Source organism: Pieris brassicae, chromosome 10 (assembly GCF_905147105.1).
Source record: "Pieris brassicae chromosome 10, ilPieBrab1.1, whole genome shotgun sequence".
Classification (NCBI taxonomy): Eukaryota; Metazoa; Arthropoda; class Insecta; order Lepidoptera; family Pieridae; genus Pieris; species Pieris brassicae.
In genome coordinates this window covers 12,686,119-12,708,066 of record NC_059674.1, presented here as the reverse complement: position 1 = coordinate 12,708,066, position 21,948 = coordinate 12,686,119, and the positions used below count along the sequence as shown (strand labels likewise).

Here is a 21,948-nt window from a genome sequence, read left to right as displayed (position 1 = left end):
GATATAAATACAGTTAACTGACACCTATATTTTCCAGTTTTACCCGCGCATGAACATTATGTGAAACCAGCGCGTAGAGGTATATTAGATCCAAGTGGATCCTAGAGTCCTTCAAGAAAAGAATGAACCAATTACACACTCGCAAGCCGTCTGGCTTAAGGTCTACGAGCGGCAGTACCACTTAACATCAGAGAACTACTTGGGATGGTTTTTGTTTTGGCAAACAATTCCCTTGAAAAAACCCTTTAGGAAATGACTATTTATACAAAAAAATTGAAAACTAAGGCTATTCAAATGAAAAAAAAGACCTGAAACAGTCCTCATTGTAAAGTACTCGCATTGTTCTAACTCGTTCCCCGAAAAGTTACGAGGTATATAATGAATAAATTACATTAATTAACATTAATCATATTCGCTTAGTTGAAACAATCAAAATAGTCTCGACTCTTCGCGGTACATTTGACGCAGACAGAGCAGTTATGTGTCGCACTGTTGTCTCGTGCTCTAACTAAGGTTTTATTATTTCTAGCTACTACAGTTTAGTCTACTAGTGTGGTGGCTTGTTTCACATAAAAAGGCACCAATATCCCCTAATAGGCCTTAATTGTGTAATAAAATATGTTTAACATATTAGAGAAAGTTAACAAGTATTTATAAATGAAATCTAATTCATAACTTTTATTACAAGTAAACGGATGTAACAAAAATATATATTGTTTATTTTACTCTCTCCTCCAGGTGACCCCACTTTTTTTTTAAAACATCAATCCATTGACGGGATTATACAGTCAGAATTTTTGTTATGAAATATAGCTCTGTAATGTGTAATATATTATAACATAAAATTATTATAGGATATATGGAAACTATTACTATTATAATATATATATTATATAGGATATATGGAAACATTATTTGTCGATTATTATTTTTAAATCCTACGTTCATAATTTTAAAATCTATGTTCCTATTAATGGCTCAACATTTAATTATTATTAAGAATATTCGTTAACGCTAAGACTACCGTATTTCTAAAATAACGACAGACAAAGTTAGCAACACGTAAAAAAGTTACAAATTTTGTGCAAACATCAATATTGCAACCATCGAGATATTTTTACAACACTTCAGCAGGTGGTGATAATCAAACAAACACTCGCCAAAAGAAATTAAAGTTATTTTTGTAAATTTTATGATTATTACAAAACTTAACGGGATTTATATACGAGTTGATCCAAAAAGCTTCACATACGAAAGAGAATTAATTACAACGTATTGCAACATAATTATTTACCCTGAATTCATCGCATTGTCAATCCAGTGGCTGATAATCGTAAAGTGAACAAAAGCTGAGTTTAACGCTCTGTATAAATAGGAGGTTCGAAAAACTGAGCTTTTATATTCTTGCTTTATCCAACTCGACAGATTTTTATGCATATTTTTAGGATAGGTATTTGTGGAGTAGGTATAAACATCCGTAAAGTATACATCCAGGTGATAAAACTTATGAATGTCGAAGGAAAACAGTAATTTGCGGACAGCACGTATGAATTCTGGCATCGAAGAATCACACCGCGAAATTTTAGGATAGGTATTTGTGGAGTACATAGAAACAACAGGTGGTTAAAGTATCTATAAAACAAACCTTTCTACTCTGAGTGCTTCATTTTATTTATATCACAGGGGGAAAACGGGTAGGGCACACCTGATGTTGATTGATACCGCCGCCCATCTAACCAGAATTCCAGAGGATTCAAGAGTGCGTTGCCGGCCTTTTAAAAATTGGCACGCTCTTTTCTTGAAGTACCCTAAGTCAAATTGGCTCGGAAATACAACAGTGGGCAGCTGGTTCCATATAGTGGTGGTGCGCGGCAAAAACTGCCTAGAAAATCGCTCAGTTAAGGAATGACGATCGTCGAGGTGATACGGGTGGAATTTGGTATTCTGCCTAGACGTCTGATGATGAAACTCAGCTGCAGCTATTAATCTGAACAGCTCCTCTGAACATTCTCCTTGATAAATTAGGTGGAAGATGCAGAGTGTCCCCACAGCTCTATGCAACGCCAGAGGATCAAGCCGCTCGGCGATGTCGTTAACGATTCCAACAGCTCTTCGTTGAATACGGTCAAGTGGAAGGAGCTGATACTGCGGTACCCCCACACAGAGGTGCAACCAATCCATGTGGGGCAGAATTTGCGCTTTATACAGTTGTAAGTGGTGGCCCAGAGTGAAGTATCGTCTTGCCTTGCTGAGCACACTAAGTTTTTTGGAGGCTAATGAAGCCTTACCCTTCAAATGACCACGAGCTGGCCATTTACAATGGATTCCATTATTTTGGAGAACCAGGAGATTATAGTTATTGGGCGATAATTGGACGGATCAGAGCGATCGCCTTTTTTAGGGATCGGATGTATCGAAGCGGTCTTCCAGCACTTCGGGACAGTGCCGAGCCAGTACAGGTACCGGAAAATGCGGTTTAGGACCGGATCTTATATGCTCTGACTTTGCTATAGCTATTTCCCGTTTGAAGGACATGGAGGCAGAGTTATATGGTTTTTTTGTTCGCTTAGACCTTTGAACTAAGCTTTCCTGTTTCTATGCGAACAAAGTCGATAATAACTACTCGTAGTAAATACAAATATTAATTTATATTCTTACAGGATATTTATGTTACTTCCGTATATATCGAACAATTTCTGGGAAATGCAATTTGTCAGAATAAACTCGAGTTATTATACAATGCAATTATTGCATGAAATAATGCTATTATTTAAATTAAATTAATAATTTGTTACAAATTTTAGCATGATAAACATGTCGCTATGTAAGTAAATTATATGAATGTAGTACCTAATACATCTCTCATATAATTTAAATCCCTGGTAAGATAAAAACTTACCAACCCGCATGTTATCGAAATCACTCGAATGAATATCGAAATTGTTTACGTTTTATAAATTGGCATTATGATGAAATTCTCGCAAGCATAAATAGCATTTTGTTGATTTTACATCGTTCACGCTTGATTCTACACCACTCAAAAGACTTAGATGAAATTATATTTGATTACATATCTATATAAGGCCAGATCTTTTTACTTGTCCGGTTGTTAACAGCTTGACATTTGTTATTTTAAATATATGGGAGATAAATATAGCCTATGTCATACGGTACCACTGAATTTAGTATTTTAACGGTGAATGCCTTCTACATAACTACTAGACGAATTTCAGAATACATTGCAAAGGTTTTTGAGTATATTCGTTACATTAATTATCAAAAAATATTTCTTTATAAATATTAAGTATAGGCGTGATAAGGATTTTCTAGTGAAGCACAAATTCAAAAACTATACGCAAGATTATGTCTAATTTAACTTTAAATTTACACTGGTTTTCATTTTAACATTTTAAAATAATGCGGATTTCTAAAGAAGGTTTCGTCTTAAACCAGAAAATATATTTTTTTTATTTTAGTTTAACCCTGTGGAAGATAACCAAATCCTCATTTTTATAAGATTCACAAGTTATACGTGGATGTCAACCGTCGTTTATAAATCACGAGTTATACGAAGTTTTATAAAACAGATTCCAAACCCGAAAATAGCAGGATTTCGTACCCGATTACAACATGTTGACATTCCGGGCCTGAGGTTGGGCCTAAAATTATATTTACAATATCTAGCTGTCCTGCCAAGCCCAATTTAATGTATTTGAACGTAATAATCGACACAACACACTCGAATTTCAGACGCTTCCAAGAATTACATGTAATAAAGCGGTCGCTGAAAATCCAGCATTTCCCAATTAATCTTGGTTTACATTTATTTATTTAATACTTCACCGTTTTATTAATACACAACGCGATTCACAAAAATTATATGAAAATACGTCAATGCACTTACTTTGCGTTGAAGCAGTCTATTTTTTTAGGCGGGAAACGCACTCGCGAAATGTTGCCAGTTATTTTACGATTTCTTATTTGATTTTAAGTTTAGACCACGGAGTCTGTACTGAACCAGAGGATAAACGTGACTAAAGCTGTTTCACGTAATGTAAAATTTAGGTGCCGGTCGAAAATGTGTGATGTATTTTTGACCGCGTCATACAGCATACTCTCAAGGGCTGATTCTCACTGACAAGTTTGGATAGAGTTTAAAAAATAATTCACCCGTTTCGTAATCACTCATCAGGAGATAAACATAAATCTCGAGTATATTACACATTGTTTATGCACGTAAAAATTTATGATTTTTTTTTTAAATCTATTAACTTATAAGTTTCATCTTTCTCTTACTAAACTTCCTATTACAGTAACATGCACAGCATGAGCTTTGTTTTGAATAGTAAAAAACTACACTTTACATGAATTTTTCTCAGTCTGATATTTTAATACTTCTGAACTAAATTTTTCGTGGTATAAGGTAGTATTTCATAGAAAAACTTAACCAACTAAATATTATTATTTAGTGTGAGATTATAGGTTTATTTGGTATTAGTATTCGATTTTTTAATGGTATTAATGGATGAATTATTTCATGGTTTCAGAAGAGCTTTTTAGAAAAGGTTTGCGGAAATATACCTATGTAAAAATAAGTTCCATAGGTGTTGTTTCCAAATTGTGGCAAGACTGCCAAGTTGTGTTAAATTAAGCAAGCAGGGGAAACAACCTATTGGGAGCAAATTTCATTGGTACACATACGAGATTCGAATCTTGTCGGGATTCGCACACTTCACCACTCGGCCAACACTGAGCAAATATGTATGCGTGGGTGAAAAGCTCTTTTGTCACAATATCCTTCGCACATTGAAATTTCAACAGCGGATTTATTAAAGTAGGTTAATTCGAAAAGATTGAGGGGTTAGTCCAGAAATGTATTCATAAAATATTTAAATAAAGGTCTGGTCGTTGGGTACAGATAATTTTTATATAGATATATAATTCTACTGTACAAGTGAATATCACTGAACTCCTCTTAAACTTTAAAGGCCGGGAACGCACTTGTGAGCCTTCTAGCAATGTATATCAATTGATGGCAGCATCACATAACATCAGATGAGCCTTCTGTCCATTTGCTTACTAAAAAAACGGTTGGACCGATGTGAATGTTTTTTGCGCATACAATTTTTTTTTGTATGCGCTTGAGTGGCGCCCTGGTTTAGATTCAAAACGCAGCGCCATCTGCTTAGGTGATTGCGTAACTAAGGTAGTTTCATACTATCATGTTTAATATCCCAATGGCTTGAAATATCACGCAGGGCAACGTCTGTCACTTCGACTAGTGTACCTATAATATTTTGGTAGTATGCTATACTTTAATTAGTCTACGCACTCGATGACATCGTCAAAGTCCATTTTCGAAAAAAATGTTTGGTACAAAATTGGTTATACAATCACCCCCTAAAGGATAAGATAAACAGGTGTAAAGCCTTGACACATATAGAATTATTAGAAATAATAACATACTTTTTATTAAGACAATGCTTTATATCAAGAAAAAAATGTTGGTAGATATATTGGCAAGCAATAGATAGCAATCAAATGGTATATTTTTGTTTCTTTTCATTATATTATATATACTTATTATTACTTTAGATAAAATGAAAAAAGATACCTAAAACGTTTAATATTCATCATATATATTTAAAATATAACTAATGTGAGATGACAAAAATAATATGGTTAAAAGTCCACAAGTATATGATAAAAGCAATGAGCAAAGGCGTTTGCTTTAGGTTTAATTACGGAAGCCATAAAATACGCAAGCGGTAACACACTGATGTAAAATTATATTTAAATCTATAATTTTTTGATCGCCAATACCTATATCTGCTTTTGCCGGGAATCCCGTGGTTGCCAATAAACTACAGTTAAATAGAAAATATATTTTGGTACATATTTAATAAGACACGAATTTCGAGTTCCTATACAATTTTTGTAGAAACTATAAATAATATTTTACCAAGGAGCCATTGACTGCCTACCTACATTGGCAGTCAATTGTTTTAAATTGTTTCGCTTACTTATCTGGTTAGTAATCGTAAGCACGTTTCAATAATTACGTTATTCCTATTCCATCGTGATTTTGCAATTAACGCATTTAAATTGTGTCTGGTTGATATACGATCACCTACCTATCTGTAAAACTGATGAACGAGTGTTATGCTAAATTATACTATACCATCAACGAGAAACTACCATACGTAATTGCTAAGGATAATATAGTGTGTTTTATCTTCTTACCCTTTTCAAATATTCTTAAATTTAGGATTCTTAAGGTGACATCTACGCAATCAAGGAAGAAATATAAGAATATATGATTTCTGTAGCAACGCAGATGACACTGTATAAAAAGTAGCATTTAAGGTGTTAATATTAATGTGTTCTTTAAATTTATTTAAAGATATTACAATCATACATTAAATTTGAAACTTAAATAGTACGGTATAATTTTTATAGCTATAGAATATAACGTTAATCTATCTGGTAAAGTGACATCTATTAAAGCAAAGAAAAACTACCAAAACATTTGGTTTCTGCGAACACCAGAAATGTTTGTAGTTTTCTAAAGATGTCACGGAGTAACAATTAAAATATATTCAATTAAAGTTAAAATAACTTTAACTTTTTATTTGTCCAATATTTATTGATCATGTTTGAAACGTGGTATACCGAATGAAAAATCTAGTAGTAAGTCACTAGTTATTTTAACAATGTGACAGGTGGTTTGACGTTCGATCCTCAACACAGATTAATAAACTAGAACAAGTTTATGAAACATACATGAGTATATTTTTCTCTTTCTATCTTATGAAAGGGATGGCTACATTTTAATGCAATCGGGTTTTTGTTTCGTTTTTGAATTTAAGTTATTTCTACAGTTTACGCTCTCATCAAAAACTTCAAAGTTGAATATCGAACTTGTTGCACCTACTTTCAAACGATAAGAATTTACCTGTTTTCTGTGAGAAAGTGAACTTGTTATCTAATTAGCATGTTAAAAAGCATTTAAAGTCCAAACCTCATTTTGAATTATCTGATCTACCAATACGATAATGAGGGCAGTATATACTAACGTGTTGTTTTTAAGGAATTCGTTACGATGCACCTGCAGTTCGTAATGCAGTATCGTCGCTCGAAACATAGTACCTACTTATTACTTAGTGTACCATTGTAATTATGACATGGTTGAACGGTGAATTAAGAAAATCCAGTTAGCGTAGCTACGTGGAACTGTTTTATTGACAAAAAGTGATAGACAAGTCACCTGAACCCAAAATGAGTCATAACTGGTCAGTGGTTTGCCCGTATGCCGCTATTGTTTTGTTTTTGTGGAATACAGATACGATGAGTAAACAGTGAAGAATGCTAACCGTTAAAGAGAGCCTGACATATATTTGAAAAGTTGGAATAGTGTGGTGAAGTATTGTTTAAAAAGTACAGTACAAGACTAAAACAAGTAAATATAATGAGAAGAATTTGTCCAGCATAAGAAATGGCTCAAAGTTTAGTAGATTCTGATAGATTATCATCTGCTGGAATTTCCACACACAGTTCAGGAACTGCTGGTCCTGTGGGTGGATCTGTGGTTGGTGTAAGAGCTGGAGATCAAGGGCATAAAAGAGAGGATGAAGATGATTATTTGGGACCATTACCTCCAATGTGGGAAAAGGCTTTCACACCTTCAGGAGAGAGGTATTTTATAGAGTAAGTTTTATTGGATATGATTATTAATAAAAAAGAGTATATAATACATTATACAAAATATTAATTTTAATTCATTACAATAGGCACACTGTTTTGCTATACTTATACATATTTAGATTAACATATTGTTTAATATAGACCTTTTACCGATATCATAAAATAAAATTTAACACTTTAATATTTTTGATTAGCTGAGGTCAACCTCACATACTGGGTCCAGTAGCACTTTTAATTCATACAGTAATGGATTTGACTTTTAGTAAAATTTTTCATTATCAAATACAAAAATTATGCATTGATTAAATTAAGGAAGTTTATTTATGTAAAATGCATTTGCATCACTAACATAATGAACTATGCATATTCTATTAATAGTAAAGGCAATAACTCATAATAGAATGAATAAATTACCAATTCAATGAGTAGAAATCTGTTGAGTCAGACACATATTGTAAATATTTTGCTAAAGAAGTCTGGTGTAAACAGATGTTGTACTAATTTCAGTTTTAGCATGTTACAGTTTCAGTTTTTAAGTGCTTCTGGTAGGTTTTAACATGGTTTTTCGTGTTTTATTTTGTTATCGTAAAAATACTGAAAAAGGGTAAATACATTTATATTATAAATGTTTTATTTAATATGTAGTTTAAATTAATCAATAAAGTAATGAAATACTCTTTCTTATAATTTGTAGATATTTATTTATTGCTTTTTTTATTCATTTAACAAAATCAGTTAACGCTTTTGTTATTTGTAACATATTACAATAGTATTTTTCATAAACATATTGAAATAGCCTAAAGAAAGAAGGATTTATTATGTCTCAGGATTATAGGATTTATTTTAGATCTGGATAACAATCAAAATCATGCCATTGACATCATTAGAGAGCATTCAAGAATAACAACTTTAATATTCTAGCTACAACACTGGTACATCACACTGGCTAGATCCCCGTCTTGCTAGGGTAAGGAAACATTCTTTAGGAGAATGTGGTGAAGATGAACTCCCATATGGATGGGAACGGGTCACAGATGAGAGATATGGTTCATATTATGTAGACCACATCAATAGACGGACTCAGTATGAGAATCCAGTACTTCAAGCTAGACGATTAAGAGGTTTGTATAGATTCTAATAATTGAAGTAATTTTTAAAGAGCCAAAGTAATTGAAATTGTCTGTTTTCAATTGTAGATAATTATCTAGTTCAAACATATATATATCATATTCAAAGAAGATGTTTAGTGCTATTTTGACTTACCTACTTTATGTTTGTCATTGTGTTGAACTTATGTCTTTTTAGTTTTATATTTTGATTTCTTACAGCGGAGAAGTTAGTAGCAGAAAACAACAACAATAATCAGTCAAATGGTACTACGCCCACTGGGGAGTTACGTGGTGAAAGATTCTCACTGACACTTACTAAAGGAACACAGGTACTTATTATTTATTTGTATATAGTATTGGTTTTAAGTTTCTTAAATAGCCCAGGCCCTTTGCACTCCAGGAAAACTACATTCTTCAGACTTCCAACATTTTTTTATTTATAACATGCTGTTAAGAATCTAGACTATATATAACACTATAGTATACTGTTCACAGCAAGGTGTAATCTCTATGCAGTTTGTTGCATTGCACAAGTTATATCATATGTATATTTCACACAAAGCAACTTAGTGCCTAGATTTTATTTTAAGAACCAGCCATTAGAACAATACATGATACTTCTCACATAAACAATGAATATAATGTTTTTAAGAGATCAGTGATTGTGATACTTCCTATTAGTGTAACAAAAATAAATAAAAGCTTATTGTGACCTATAATATTTTATTACTAAATTTCATTTAGTGATTTGGAAATCATAATTTTCTTTGCAAACCTGTTTGTTAAATATTAATATTTTTGTTAGGGTCTGGGCTTCACTTTGATTGGTGCTGAAGGATCTCCAGAGACTGAAGGATATCTCCAAATACGGAGCATTGTACCACACAGTCCAGCCTGGATAGATGGTAAGATTTAAAATCTTTACTAAATTTAAACTCCTTAACTAATCAGAACTGGTTTCTGAGCCACCGTGGTGGCTTTGTTGTTAACTTATACATCTAAAATAATCAATGAAGAACGTATATAATCTAACGTTAATAATCACAGAAAGTTTTCTCTGATTTGCTGGTTGGCCTTGACCTCAGATTTCTTGATTTGTTTTTAAGTAGGAAAGAAGTTGTTCAATCTTCTGTGGCTCACAGCATTGATTTATTGGGTCTTAAACCAGGCTCACAATGTTTCCTTCATTATATGAGCAAATATTAAAAATGTGTACATAAAAAAAAAAAACACTAGTCTTGATTTGAACTTAAGTGAGACTCCTTATTTGAATCTCACGTATTTTTATTAAATTGTACTAGTACACATCAGGTATTTCTAATGAAAGTTTACTTAATAATATAATTATTGCTTCATGTATAATAATAAATTAATATTTTAGGTGCGTTAAGGCCCGGTGACGTAATAGTAGGCGTGGGCAACCGCGGTGTGCGTGGATTGTCGCACGCGCAGGTCGCACAGATTTTCCAGGGAATAGCGGCCGGAAGTGACGTCGCATTGCATTTTGTTAGAGGTATTATGTTTGTTCTACATTTACATATTGTATGTTATGGCATATGTTTGGACGAATGGTATTTCGGTGACCTCGCTCTAAAAAAAGAAAATTAACTTGATATTGTAGTAGATATTATTTACATTTTTGACAGTACTATATTACATATAATTGTAATCAACTAGTGTTAGTAATTTTTAACCATGGTAAAAAACGGATTGTTTTTGTATTTTTTCACACATAGAAACCCCAATTTTGATTATAAAATTGAGTTTTAATTAAATAGTATACAAAATTTTAGATTTTAATGAAATATAATTTTATTTTTTTTGTAGAAAGTACTCACTTAAATCTGCTTATGATTTAAATAGACGTATAAACTTAAAGGAAAACAAAACTTAAATCCTGTCCACAAGACCAGCCCAACAATGTATTTTATTTATGTAGTTTGACATATTTTACATTTCAGGATATCCTCTATCATTTGACTCTGAAGACCCCAATACAAGAGTGCTTAGTACATTGGCAGTAGATGCTAGCAGCGATGCAGTGGCCATGCAGCAATTAACTAGGGCTTTGCGGACGAGGTATTTTGATTAAGACTGTTTTTTGTTTTTAAATAGCGTGTATTATTAAAGTAAGGTTTTTGTTAAACTTTTCAATTTATAAAAAACTAGTAGCGCTACAACCGTTTAGAATCCTGGGCTTTAGTTTTCTGTAAATTTTTTTCGTGAACATTATTATTTTTCTTAAAAGACAGGTCAGTCTCTCTCAGTCTTTCATTCTAGTATATCTTCTGTGCCGGTGTCCACTATTTGGGTCTAAGGCATACGGGTCACGATATTTTACTTCATAGTACGAGCCAGTGTTAAATGCGCACATAGACAGAAAGTACATTGGTTCACAACCGGGGATCAAACCTAAAACCTCAGAGATAAAGGCATGTTGAAACCAACTAGGCCAACACTGCTCTGTTCTAATACATACACATTTTTCTTAACAAACAAACACTAAGTTAAAAATATAAACATTTTGTAATTTTAACTTACCAACTCTATTATATCTGTAATTTTCGCTTAAAAGCATTGTCATTAAAGAAACTTTATATCATTTTTTTAAATAAAAATGATTGCCTTAATCCGTTACAAAGTTGTATTGTTCCGTTGTATTCTGTATTTATGTGTTAATAAAAGATTTAAAATAAAAAAAAATCCATATTCCAATATTATTTTGTTATAATTATCAAATTTCAACATTTGTTTTCTATTAGACATACACAACAAAAAATTCTGTCTTAGGTAAAATAACACCAATTTTCAGGTTTAACTTAGACTCCCCTAACGATCAAAGTCGTGACGAAACAGATAACTCATGTGAAGTCAATCCAACTCAACGCCGGCTTTTATCCCGTAGTTTTGACCTGGATGAAATTCCTGCAACGCAAGCGAACTCACTACCACCACGATGCCCTTCTGCTGACCATTTACTCACTTTGGCTACTGGTACATTTTTTGTTTAATGTATTAATTTTTGGTATATTTTATTAGTACAACTTTATAGAAAATTAGGTAATACATTTTTTCAATAAGTATGTATACAAATACATATTACGTATCATATTATAGATAAAGTCTCTGATGTGTTTTTAAATCTAGCTTTTTCTCTAAAACCTTTTTCTAGTATTTAGTATTGATATACAATCACCACAAGTGTTCTGCATAATATTATATGTGCTATGTTGTATTACATATTCATACCAGAATTTTTATGTTTAGATCACCAACACCGTAGTGTGACAAATGAACCCGGACGAGAGCTTGTATTGACATTGAGGCGTGGTGCAGCTGGATTTGGTTTTACCATAGCTGATAGTGTTCATGGACAGAAAGTCAAAAAGGTATATATATACATGATTAAATATCTAATCCCACAGAACTTGTGTCATCTGTATATTATAATTGCAAGAAAGAGTTTTTTACCTTAATTACGTAAAGTTTGTCTTCGTCTGTATCTACTATTGTTTAAAAAAGCCGGTTATAGACAGTTTAAAAAAATTTCAGGTGTTAGATCTCGGCAGATGCGCGGGATTGCGGGAAGGCGACTTACTTCTACAAATTGGAGACACTGATGTACGTCATGTTCCACATCAACGTGTTGTCCAGGTATAATTTTAATAATTGAACTTCCTATATACAACCAATGCGTTGGTCTTCTTTAGAAAAAAAACTGCGAATAATATATCTTATAGTTAAAATATAATTTAGGTCCTAAAAGAATGTCCAGCAATGTCAGAAACCACACTACGAGTGTGGAGAAAGAATACAATAACACGCGCACCCAGAAGTCGATCTGCTACAAGAGTTCAACCAGCAAATAGTAAGTCACGCAGTGAAATATACAGTTTAATATTAACCAATCACAATCAAGAGAGATGATGCGATCTTTCGATTTTCAAATCTGTATCCCACTAAATATTTTTGTTTTTACCAGCAAACGCAGTGAATTCTCAGCTCGGTAGAAGCAAAACACCAACAGCTGAACAGCTTCGATCACCTGCCGTTGCAGCTGACACACGCAGGCAAAATGATATGAATTCAGGTAATTATTTTAATTTAATTAAGCCGTGGCCAGGCCCGCAATGGTATAAATCATGCAGATGGGATAATTATTTAAAAATGCACAATGCTTTTATCTGAACTCTAAGTAAAAATTCATTAGTTATTGTCAATAATTAATTGCCAGTTTTTCTCTTCCGTTCTACGCCCTAGATTTGAAAACTGCCAGTAAATGTAAAATTAGAAGCATTTAATGTATATTTTATTGACGTTCATAAGTGTACATTGTGTTACCTATATGAATAAATGATTTTTTGCTTTGACTTTAGTGTTGTCAAGTACTTGTATGCATCATACTTACATACGATTATGTACGTTTGACCGCTCGAACGTATGAATTTTTTATATGGATTTTATACGAACGGTGTTCATTCTTGTTTCCATTTAGTTCTACAGCCATATACTAAGCACTGTTACTCCTGAATTCTAATTCGTATCTGAAATCACAACCCACTGTGAATCTTCATACAGGCAGAATAAATTTAACTTTTAATGTTCACTTGCCTATTTATTACTTTTAGTTGAAGCTACCTACGCGGTGCCTGAACACAAATCACGAGAAACGCGCGAAAGCATTATGGAAAGACGCCGCAGAAGTTCCACGCCTGGAGCCAGGCTCACCCTGCCGGTAGTCACGCCTTGGAGTGAACAAACAGATAACTGGACCGAACGAGAGACCTGGATAGATAATTCCAACAATATACGAAATTGGGCAGAAAACGCACAAAAGTGGGACGGTGCAAGCCAAAAGTGGGACGGATCGAGCCAAAAGTGGGACGGCTCGAGCCAAAAGTGGGACGGGTCAAGCCAAAAATGGGATGGATCCAGCCAAAAGTGGGACGGTGAAGGTACCAGTAACGGGAATTGGGAGGGGAACGGTGAGAGGTGGAATAACAACTGGGGTGAAGTACCTACTCCAACAGTTCATGTTGATATGAACGCTGCCTACTGGAGGGGAAATGCGAGTGTGGCCGATAGTAGCGATAATGGAGGTTCGTATGACCGACAAGTGTTAGTATAGTTTCTGGCAAACAACCACTGTCTTTATTTCTTAGCCTACTATACATTTGCAAATGTTCTCCCCAAATAGTGTAAAGTAAATAAACTCACCATGACCATTAGAACTTATATTTTTTGATTTTATATGTGCACTCCCAAATTTTTAACTCTTATTGATGATCACAACTGTTGTATGGCGTTAGATTAACGTCCTCGTGAATATTCCTAACTTAGGGGTGGCATTGAAATCTCATGCAAAAATGAACTAATTTAATTTATTAGGTTTTCCCGAAGATGGCTTACTTCACTCACCAACAACAGCAGCTATCGGTGGTTTGTCCCGGCAGTCACCGTCTACCAGTCGCCTCAGACCACACTCGCCAGCTAACTCCACAGGTAATTACAATATGCTAAAGTAAATAAGGTGTTTTTCAAGCTCATTGAAAAAGTCTTTATTAATAATAATTGTCTGAAATACCTTAATTTAGTATTTTTTACTAATAAAAACAGGATTATTTAATAAAAAAATATCACTTTAATATGAAAATAAATAAATTATAAGTTTATAATAAAACATAGCTTCAGTCCGGTAAAAAAGTGTTTTCTATATAAATAAAACGAAATATATATAGAACAGGTTTATGTTACATAAGTACGAGTATAGGTCAATGACTACTTTGATACTTATATTATATGGGATATTTTCATTAATTAAAAGAAAATGTCTTATCATGATATGAATATCGAATTTTAAATAATTTAAATTTCTTATGTTCAAACATTACCTGTCCACATCGTATCCCTAACTTTCTTACTAACTACTAACTGACGTGAGACTTATCTTAAGTTATCGTGATTTATGTGTCTTTTTACTTTCTATTTTTAATGTAGTAGTCTTAGTACGTATGTATGTAGTTTTTTTAGATTAGTTTGTTTTTTTTTTTGTTCCCGTTTAATTTTGTCTTAATAACTCTGTATAACGTATATTTTTCCACTACTTGCTTATCGTTTGTAATTTAATACATTTTTTTTTCTTTACTCACAGTAGTTGCCTGGAAGAGATCGTTCGAAAGCAATAAGGCCGCCAGTTGCCTTCCTTTTGATTTAATTATGTTATTTTTTTTCTATATTGTAGTGTAACGAAGTGTTAATAAATAAATAAATAACTCATCAGGTCGACTACGCAGTAATTCACCCTCGAACACCAGCGCAACAGACAGGCTTCTCAACACATCACCTTCAACGAGACTTCAAAGTCAATCTCCTTCAAATAACTCTTCGAATGGAAGATTAAAGGGGTCACCACTCAGGTACTGATTTATTAGTTTCATTTTAATCTATCTACAAATCAAATAATGCGTTTTGCTTGAACGTTTTTATTGTCAATAAGTTACATAACTTCTACGATTGAATTTATAAATATTTTATACCGCAAATATAATTTTAATAATACGGTAGAACAGTAGTTTTACAGTATTGTTATTGGGTAGCCTCTCTGCACGTAAGTTTGCAAGAGATGTTACATTTGCAGGTTTAGCTTTTTAAGTTGTGCTTCTAACAATACCTGGATATCTACTAAAAGTCCCCTATACTAAAATATTGCCAAGTGACGTGCCGAAAGCAAGAAATTAATTTTTACTAATATTTATCTCTTTTTCTGTTGCACTGAGCATGCCTAAATGCGAAAGATATTTCTAAATCCATTTCTATAATGTGTATCATATTGATTATAGTATAACCGCATGCTTTCCTTTATATTAGCTTTTTGTTTCATGCTTTATACAAAGGCTTATGTCTCGACGACCTCTAACTATTGTTATTTACGCGAGGTGAGTAGAATTTCTAATGGAATTAGAGAAACAAGTTTAATAACTGTTAACTTGTAATAGTTACCGTCGAATTTATATATATATATATATATATATATATATATATTTATAGTATAATTAATTATGCATCCGGTGTTCTGTGGTTCGGATGAGATCTCGCTATCACAGTTCTTATTTAATATTTACTGAAATGTAATCAATAAATTTTTAATTAAAGCATATATTTGATACATATATACAAAAAAGTATGTGTCAAGCATGGACTTCTTTTTAAAATTTGACATACTATATTAGATGATGATGATCAGGTGAGCCTTCTGCCCGTTTGCCCCTTGTTACATAATATATATACTTTCAGGTGATATATAAATCAAAATAAATATTATTTTACCAAAACATTAAATGTCTATAAATTTACCATTTTATAACTGATGAAATAATTCTCCATTTCAATACCAACAGGCTCCGCGACCCGTCTCCATCTCGTCACATCCACTCCCCCGTTTCACACAGATCAGCGTCCTGCTTCGACGCTGACATGCAGCAATCTGGATATGTCGCTAATTATCCCCAGGTATATATTGAAGAAATAGATAGAGATACTTAGGTACTGGATATAAAGTTTTTTTACCAATACCAATTAAAAAAAACGATTTGAACGAACTTTCTGACAAATTTTAAAGAAAAATAGAAGACGTAATATACAAGACCACATTATAAGGAAACAAGATGGCGGACATTGCTACCATATTGGTTTCATGATCAAGTGGCTGTTTTCGTTATTAGTTTGGTTTGCTTAATAAAAACTTACTTATTCTTTTGTTTATCGAAGGTCGAAGCTGGAGGCTCAACTGACCCCGAAGCAGATGTACTTGTACGTCTGGCTCGCGGCAGTGCAGGGTTTGGTTTCCGTATTGTTGGTGGGACCGAAGACGGTAGCCGTGTAGCGGTGGGTTATGTTGTACCGGGTGAGTAGATCTTTATTTAATTTAATAACTGGATTACCGGATTGAAGCTATTTGTATTATTATAAACTTATAATTATATACATTAATTTAAAATTTTCCGACGTTTCGCGTGCTTTACAGCGTGCGTGGTAACGCTTACAAATAGCTTTCCGGTTCCGGTTAAAAAATTGTTTTCTTTCAATGTGTAAAAGCTATGTTAACCAAACTATGTTTTGCTTTTGTTTTGCTGTGTGTATTTTAAAGAAGTTCACATAAATACATACGGTTGTCAAATGAGACAGGCATGGTCTCCTTGCGAGAGATTTTCTCAATAAATTTTATATAGTAGTAGTAGATTAAAATATTTTTTATTGTTTCCAACAATGTTTCGGTTTCTACTGCTAACTGCTGGAGAATTTAAATTTATTTAAATGCTTAATTTTTGGGTATGATTGTATTTATAACTACGTTTTTATTGTTTAGTTAGATGTGACTTTTGCTTTGAATGATAATTGCCCGTAAATTAAAATAATGACGATTTGTTTACAGTTACAATAATAATATTAATTTCTGCGCAGGTGGTCCAGCCGACGGACTTCTACGCCCGGGCGACCTGTTGACATCAGTAGATGGAATTCCTCTAAGTGGCGCTACACATGCGCGAGCGGTGGCCTATGTATGCCAGGCTGCGTCTAGAGGACATGTGAGAATTTTTCTCAAAAAAATTTGATTAGTATTTTAGCAATGAATCATGGTAAATAATAGAATCTCAGTCCGTAGTAAATAACTTAATTTTCTATTTAAAATAACCACAGGTGACGTTGGGCGTGAGACACAACAGAGCGGATATTCAGCCTCTGGGAATTCCAGCTGTAGCACCTGCTCATCAACACCAACCGTTGCTTCCGTATGTATTGAAAGAAAACAAAGACCATACTTTCCGTATGTATTTTTAATATCAGAGTACTCGTAAGCGGCTCCTTTATTTAACAACTACGTGCCGAGATCCAGTTATTTATAATTGGATATGGATGTAAATATTAGCCTCACAATACAGTGAAAGTAGGCAACGCTTATTTACTTATTTATAACAAAGTAATAGTTATATTAATAATTTCAGGGCTGAACCTCCGGTGGCTCACGTACCCGCTTCTTATAATATTCTTCACCCAGCACCCATGTACCCACCGGCTGCACCTATGTAAGTGTTTAATTGATATAAATTATAGTTTTAATTTATACCCACTAGTAAAAAAAAACGTAAAATATGTTAAGTATGTGTTCTAGTGTATATTAATTTTAAGTGTTGTTGAATAAAACTTTCAATACTAAAACTGAACGAAATATGAAGCTTTCGAATTTTTTACAGTTAAAATCTGTTATAACGACATTCAAGGGACTACTCATATTTGATCGTAAAAACCAACGTATATATACGTAGATAGTCGTAACAGCCGATGACGTTGTTATTAATTACCTACTACAATAGATTTCAGCCTTTGATTTTTGTCAACATAAGCCTTATGTTGTTCTAAACGGTGACGTTCTTAACGGTTTTGACTGTATTTAAAAGAAATATGATTATGTGTACCGCTAAACATTAAAAAATAACTTTTAAGTTTGTTGTCGACTGTCCGTTATGAAAACGTTAACTATAATTTTATGTTATATGTAAAAGTTGATATCACTTATAGGTACGGCGTCCAATATGAGACAGGTGGTGGTTGGACAGTGCCGTATGACGTCACAGTGACGAGAAACGAAGGAGAGGGCTTTGGATTCGTCGTTATCTCATCTACCAATAAAGCCACAAGTACAATAGGTAAGTTTGTAAACAGATACGTACTTTTTTGTCGTTAAGGACGTGCGTATACGCGTATACCTACCACAATCAATCAAAATGACTTTTCAAAAAGTCCAAGTGTGATTATTACTTTCTTGTCAATTAAATAAGTAATGGGCGTATACGAACACAATAAATCATATTGACCACACAGTCATAAAATTTAGTTTGGGATTAAATTATGACCAAGAAATCAAAGAACTTTTCTTTTGGATAACACTTTTGGTTTTTTTTTTCAGGACAACTAATCGCTAATTCTCCAGCGGCTCGCTGCGGTCTCCTTCACGTGGGAGACACTATAGTGGCTATCAACCATTTACCGGTCCGTAACCTGCCTCACCCCGAAGTAGTGGCCCTCATTAAGAGATCAGGCACCACTGTCACTCTCACGGTATTACCACCGGACTGAACTGATAGCCCTAAATACTATTTTTCATAAGTTAACTTTTGAAATTTGTCTACTAAAGTAATATAGTCGTAGAAAGTATTTTCTAGACATCTCCGGACTTGTGCTAAATAGTTAAAAGGATGACAAGCAATAATTTGAATTAAGAATGCCTTTATCTCTCTGTTGTGTATATTTCCAATTGTTAATGACATTTCACCGACCTGCATAGATCTACATATTATTTAGGTTAGAGCAAGTCATAAATTATTTTGCCTGCTTTTAAGGTAGTTCTCTTGAAGTCTACGTAGTCTTCAGAATGTAATGTACGTACATTTGATTGTCATGTACCCAAAATGAAAAATGTATATCTCCGTAAAGGGGCCTCTACACGTGCTACACTTTTCACGAAATATGTGGCTACACCTTTGCCAATATTTCTGCCACCGTGGCGGATGAACTTTTACGCGTTAAAGCAGCGTTTTTGAAGCAAAGTCAAAAGATAAATGTAGATTCGAGCTTAGTTCAATATGCGTGATACATTAGATATTGTTAGTCAGGATATAGGCCTCGATGAACAATTATTTGTAAACTTTACACGAATGTTAAAGAGTGACTTTGAACTCTTTATTCACAAGATTGGACCAATGATACAAAGAAAAGATACTAACATGAGAAAAGCTATACCTGTTGTCACGTAGCAAGAAAAGGTGACGCAATTAGGCCGTAAAGCGAGACAGCAACAATATGGCTGAGAAATATTGCAGTATTTACAATTGCAAAGCGCTCGTTCCGCACATACGGCAATTGCCGAGTACTGTATAGTCTGCCAGCCAAACCCTTGGAGCTATACATTTTCATGAAAACAGACCCGTCTAGGAGCCCCTTAATAAAATAATTCTCTTTACAAACATCTGCGAGTCGTAGCTATTTCAACTTATTTTAGATGAAATCCGCAACTTAATCGCTTCACAACTTTTCGTTACTAGTTCTTAATATTCCAAACTATACAGTATACTATTAACTACGCAGATAAACTTTCCACTCATTGTCTCTTTCTTATAGTTTTTGAATTAACTTGCATTGTGCCAATATCGAAGTAACGTTGACCTTTTTCTTTGAAAGAATGAATTTGAAAATTCGAACACACTTGATGAATATATTTTTTTGGATTCGTAAACACCAGTAACCGTGTGCTGTACTCAAATAAAATGTTATCTATTTTAGTATAGGATTAGTAATAAAGCTTTAATACTGTTAAGGTGGCAGCAGGCAATATAGACTTCTTACATTTGATTAGTTTATTTATATACATAAAACCTTAGGATTTTCTTACAAATGAATTTTACAAAGACTGCAAGAATGCACTACTAATGCATTGGGATTTCAAACAATTCTAAAAGAATATGTATAAGAAGGTGTTATATAAACGTATCGAGAACAGAACGAATTTAGACCGTATAAAATAGAAGAAAAAAATAGTCGTTGAAGGATCCCATTATTGATTGATATGATTTGATATCAAACTAGGCGCTGACATAGGTGTTTTACAATACGAGATATCACAATTGCATTTTGATTGAAGAGCCGTATTTCCGAACAAAAGACAAAAATCATAGAAATTGGTTTGACGTTAGAATTGTTTTGAATTATGTTTCGAAATTCGTTTTCCACTTTCTATAGTAGTCAGTTACTAGAATAAATATAATAATTATCTTTTGGTGGTTTGATAGCGGGTAAATATGCTTTATTGCTGAGCTAAATCATGAAGTCTGCTGAAAATCTCAAATTAGCGAGTGATAATAATCTCCACTTTTTCCACTTGTAAATAAGCACATAATTTGTATTATTTATCGTATATTACTTTTAGCTTGATGCACACAATTTGTCTGCTAAATGTACTTCTGCACTGCATACAAAAAAGTTTTCATTGATATTGTCCTTCCGGACATATGTTGGCTAGAATCTTTATATGCGCGGAAGTAAAATATGTATTTGTATTTTGCTGCTAAACGTGACAAGAACTTTCTCCCAGGCGAAGTCCTTGCCATATAACATGCAGACATCAATATTAAATGTAATTGGCTTAATCGTAGTTGTTACGTCATATATTTATATAGAGTCAGGCAGCTAGTTTCCTTATAAAAACATTTACGACTTGTAGAAATTAAGGAGTTGTTTGCTTTTCAATCATACTACTTGACTTCTACTGTGCATAAAAACTTAAAGCCGATAAATTCGGGTTCTGGTTTCGCTCCAGAATTATGTGTAAGAAACCTAGCTTTGTGGATAGCTTTAGAACGTAAACGTGACTGAAATTTGAAATAAAATGGGACCACCGAGTGAAAAATGGAATTGTAAGTGTACTTATTATTAAATTTTAGGTACTGCGTATGCGCATATATTTTGTAGGTGTAATTTTTGTAAGTGTTAATGCAATTACGTGCCCCCTGTTTGTCGTAGGTAAATGATATTTGGGTATCTTTATAGTTATTTGTTAATTATAGATGTTCTAATTAAAGGTATGCTAAGAATAAAAAATATTGTCAACAATTAAAATCTTTTGTTTTTATTGTAAAAGGCTGTTATTCTGTTGTATATTTTTTTTATATCCAAAAAGTTTATCTCTTTAGATTAGATTTTTAATAATGTTTGTCGTGACCCGATCACCCAAATATTTAAATAAACAATTTTATTGTCAATTGATTGACTTTTTACTTGGGTTGATAATAGTTTTGATCATTATTAAGAATGTTTGTGCTTGACTCCTTAATTAGCATACCTTTCTAGAACTAGATATTATAGCAGTAATTTAAGCAATATGTAGTGCCTTTACCGCAATTGTCTTGCCCGTTGAAGTTTGTTCCAAAGATGATCTATCCGTGTTGTCAATATTTGATGGAATTTGGATTATACAGGTTTACTTAATAAATATATTTTGTATATTTACATTATGTATTTTTATTTAGTATTAAGATTGACAAAAACATCACCTTGTGCTTTGAAAAAATTTAATTTAAATAAT

At 33.1% G+C, this 21,948-nt stretch overlaps 2 protein-coding genes across 4 annotated transcripts in view; one reads left to right on the top strand and one right to left on the bottom strand.

Annotated features, from left to right (window-relative positions):
* Positions 1 to 4,050, bottom strand: part of LOC123715016 (filamin-A) — a 44,529-nt gene extending 40,479 nt beyond the window's left edge. Inside the window, exon 1 of the mRNA XM_045669791.1 lies at positions 3,905 to 4,050. The gene's annotated coding sequence lies outside the window, so the exon portion shown is untranslated. The remainder of the gene's footprint in view (positions 1 to 3,904) is intronic.
* A 2,835-nt stretch (positions 4,051 to 6,885) lies between these two features.
* LOC123714989 (membrane-associated guanylate kinase, WW and PDZ domain-containing protein 2) lies at positions 6,886 to 21,873 on the top strand. Of its 3 annotated transcripts, none has more exons than XM_045669727.1 (21): positions 6,886 to 7,695; positions 8,626 to 8,825; positions 9,033 to 9,142; positions 9,619 to 9,718; positions 10,195 to 10,326; positions 10,775 to 10,892; positions 11,626 to 11,807; positions 12,081 to 12,202; positions 12,366 to 12,467; positions 12,570 to 12,681; positions 12,796 to 12,903; positions 13,442 to 13,912; positions 14,202 to 14,315; positions 15,094 to 15,229; positions 16,211 to 16,322; positions 16,581 to 16,716; positions 17,274 to 17,398; positions 17,511 to 17,602; positions 17,816 to 17,896; positions 18,390 to 18,517; positions 18,778 to 21,873. In XM_045669727.1, exons 1-21 carry the CDS (start codon positions 7,496 to 7,498, stop codon positions 18,945 to 18,947), a joined length of 3,051 nt encoding a protein of 1,016 aa, XP_045525683.1. In that variant the 5' UTR covers positions 6,886 to 7,495; the 3' UTR covers positions 18,948 to 21,873. The 3 variants fall into 3 exon arrangements, with proteins under 3 accessions (XP_045525683.1, XP_045525685.1, XP_045525682.1); XM_045669729.1 differs by having other exon boundaries at positions 6,886 to 7,707; positions 11,719 to 11,807; XM_045669726.1 differs by having other exon boundaries at positions 6,886 to 7,707.
* Positions 21,874 to 21,948: the final 75 nt, after the last annotated feature.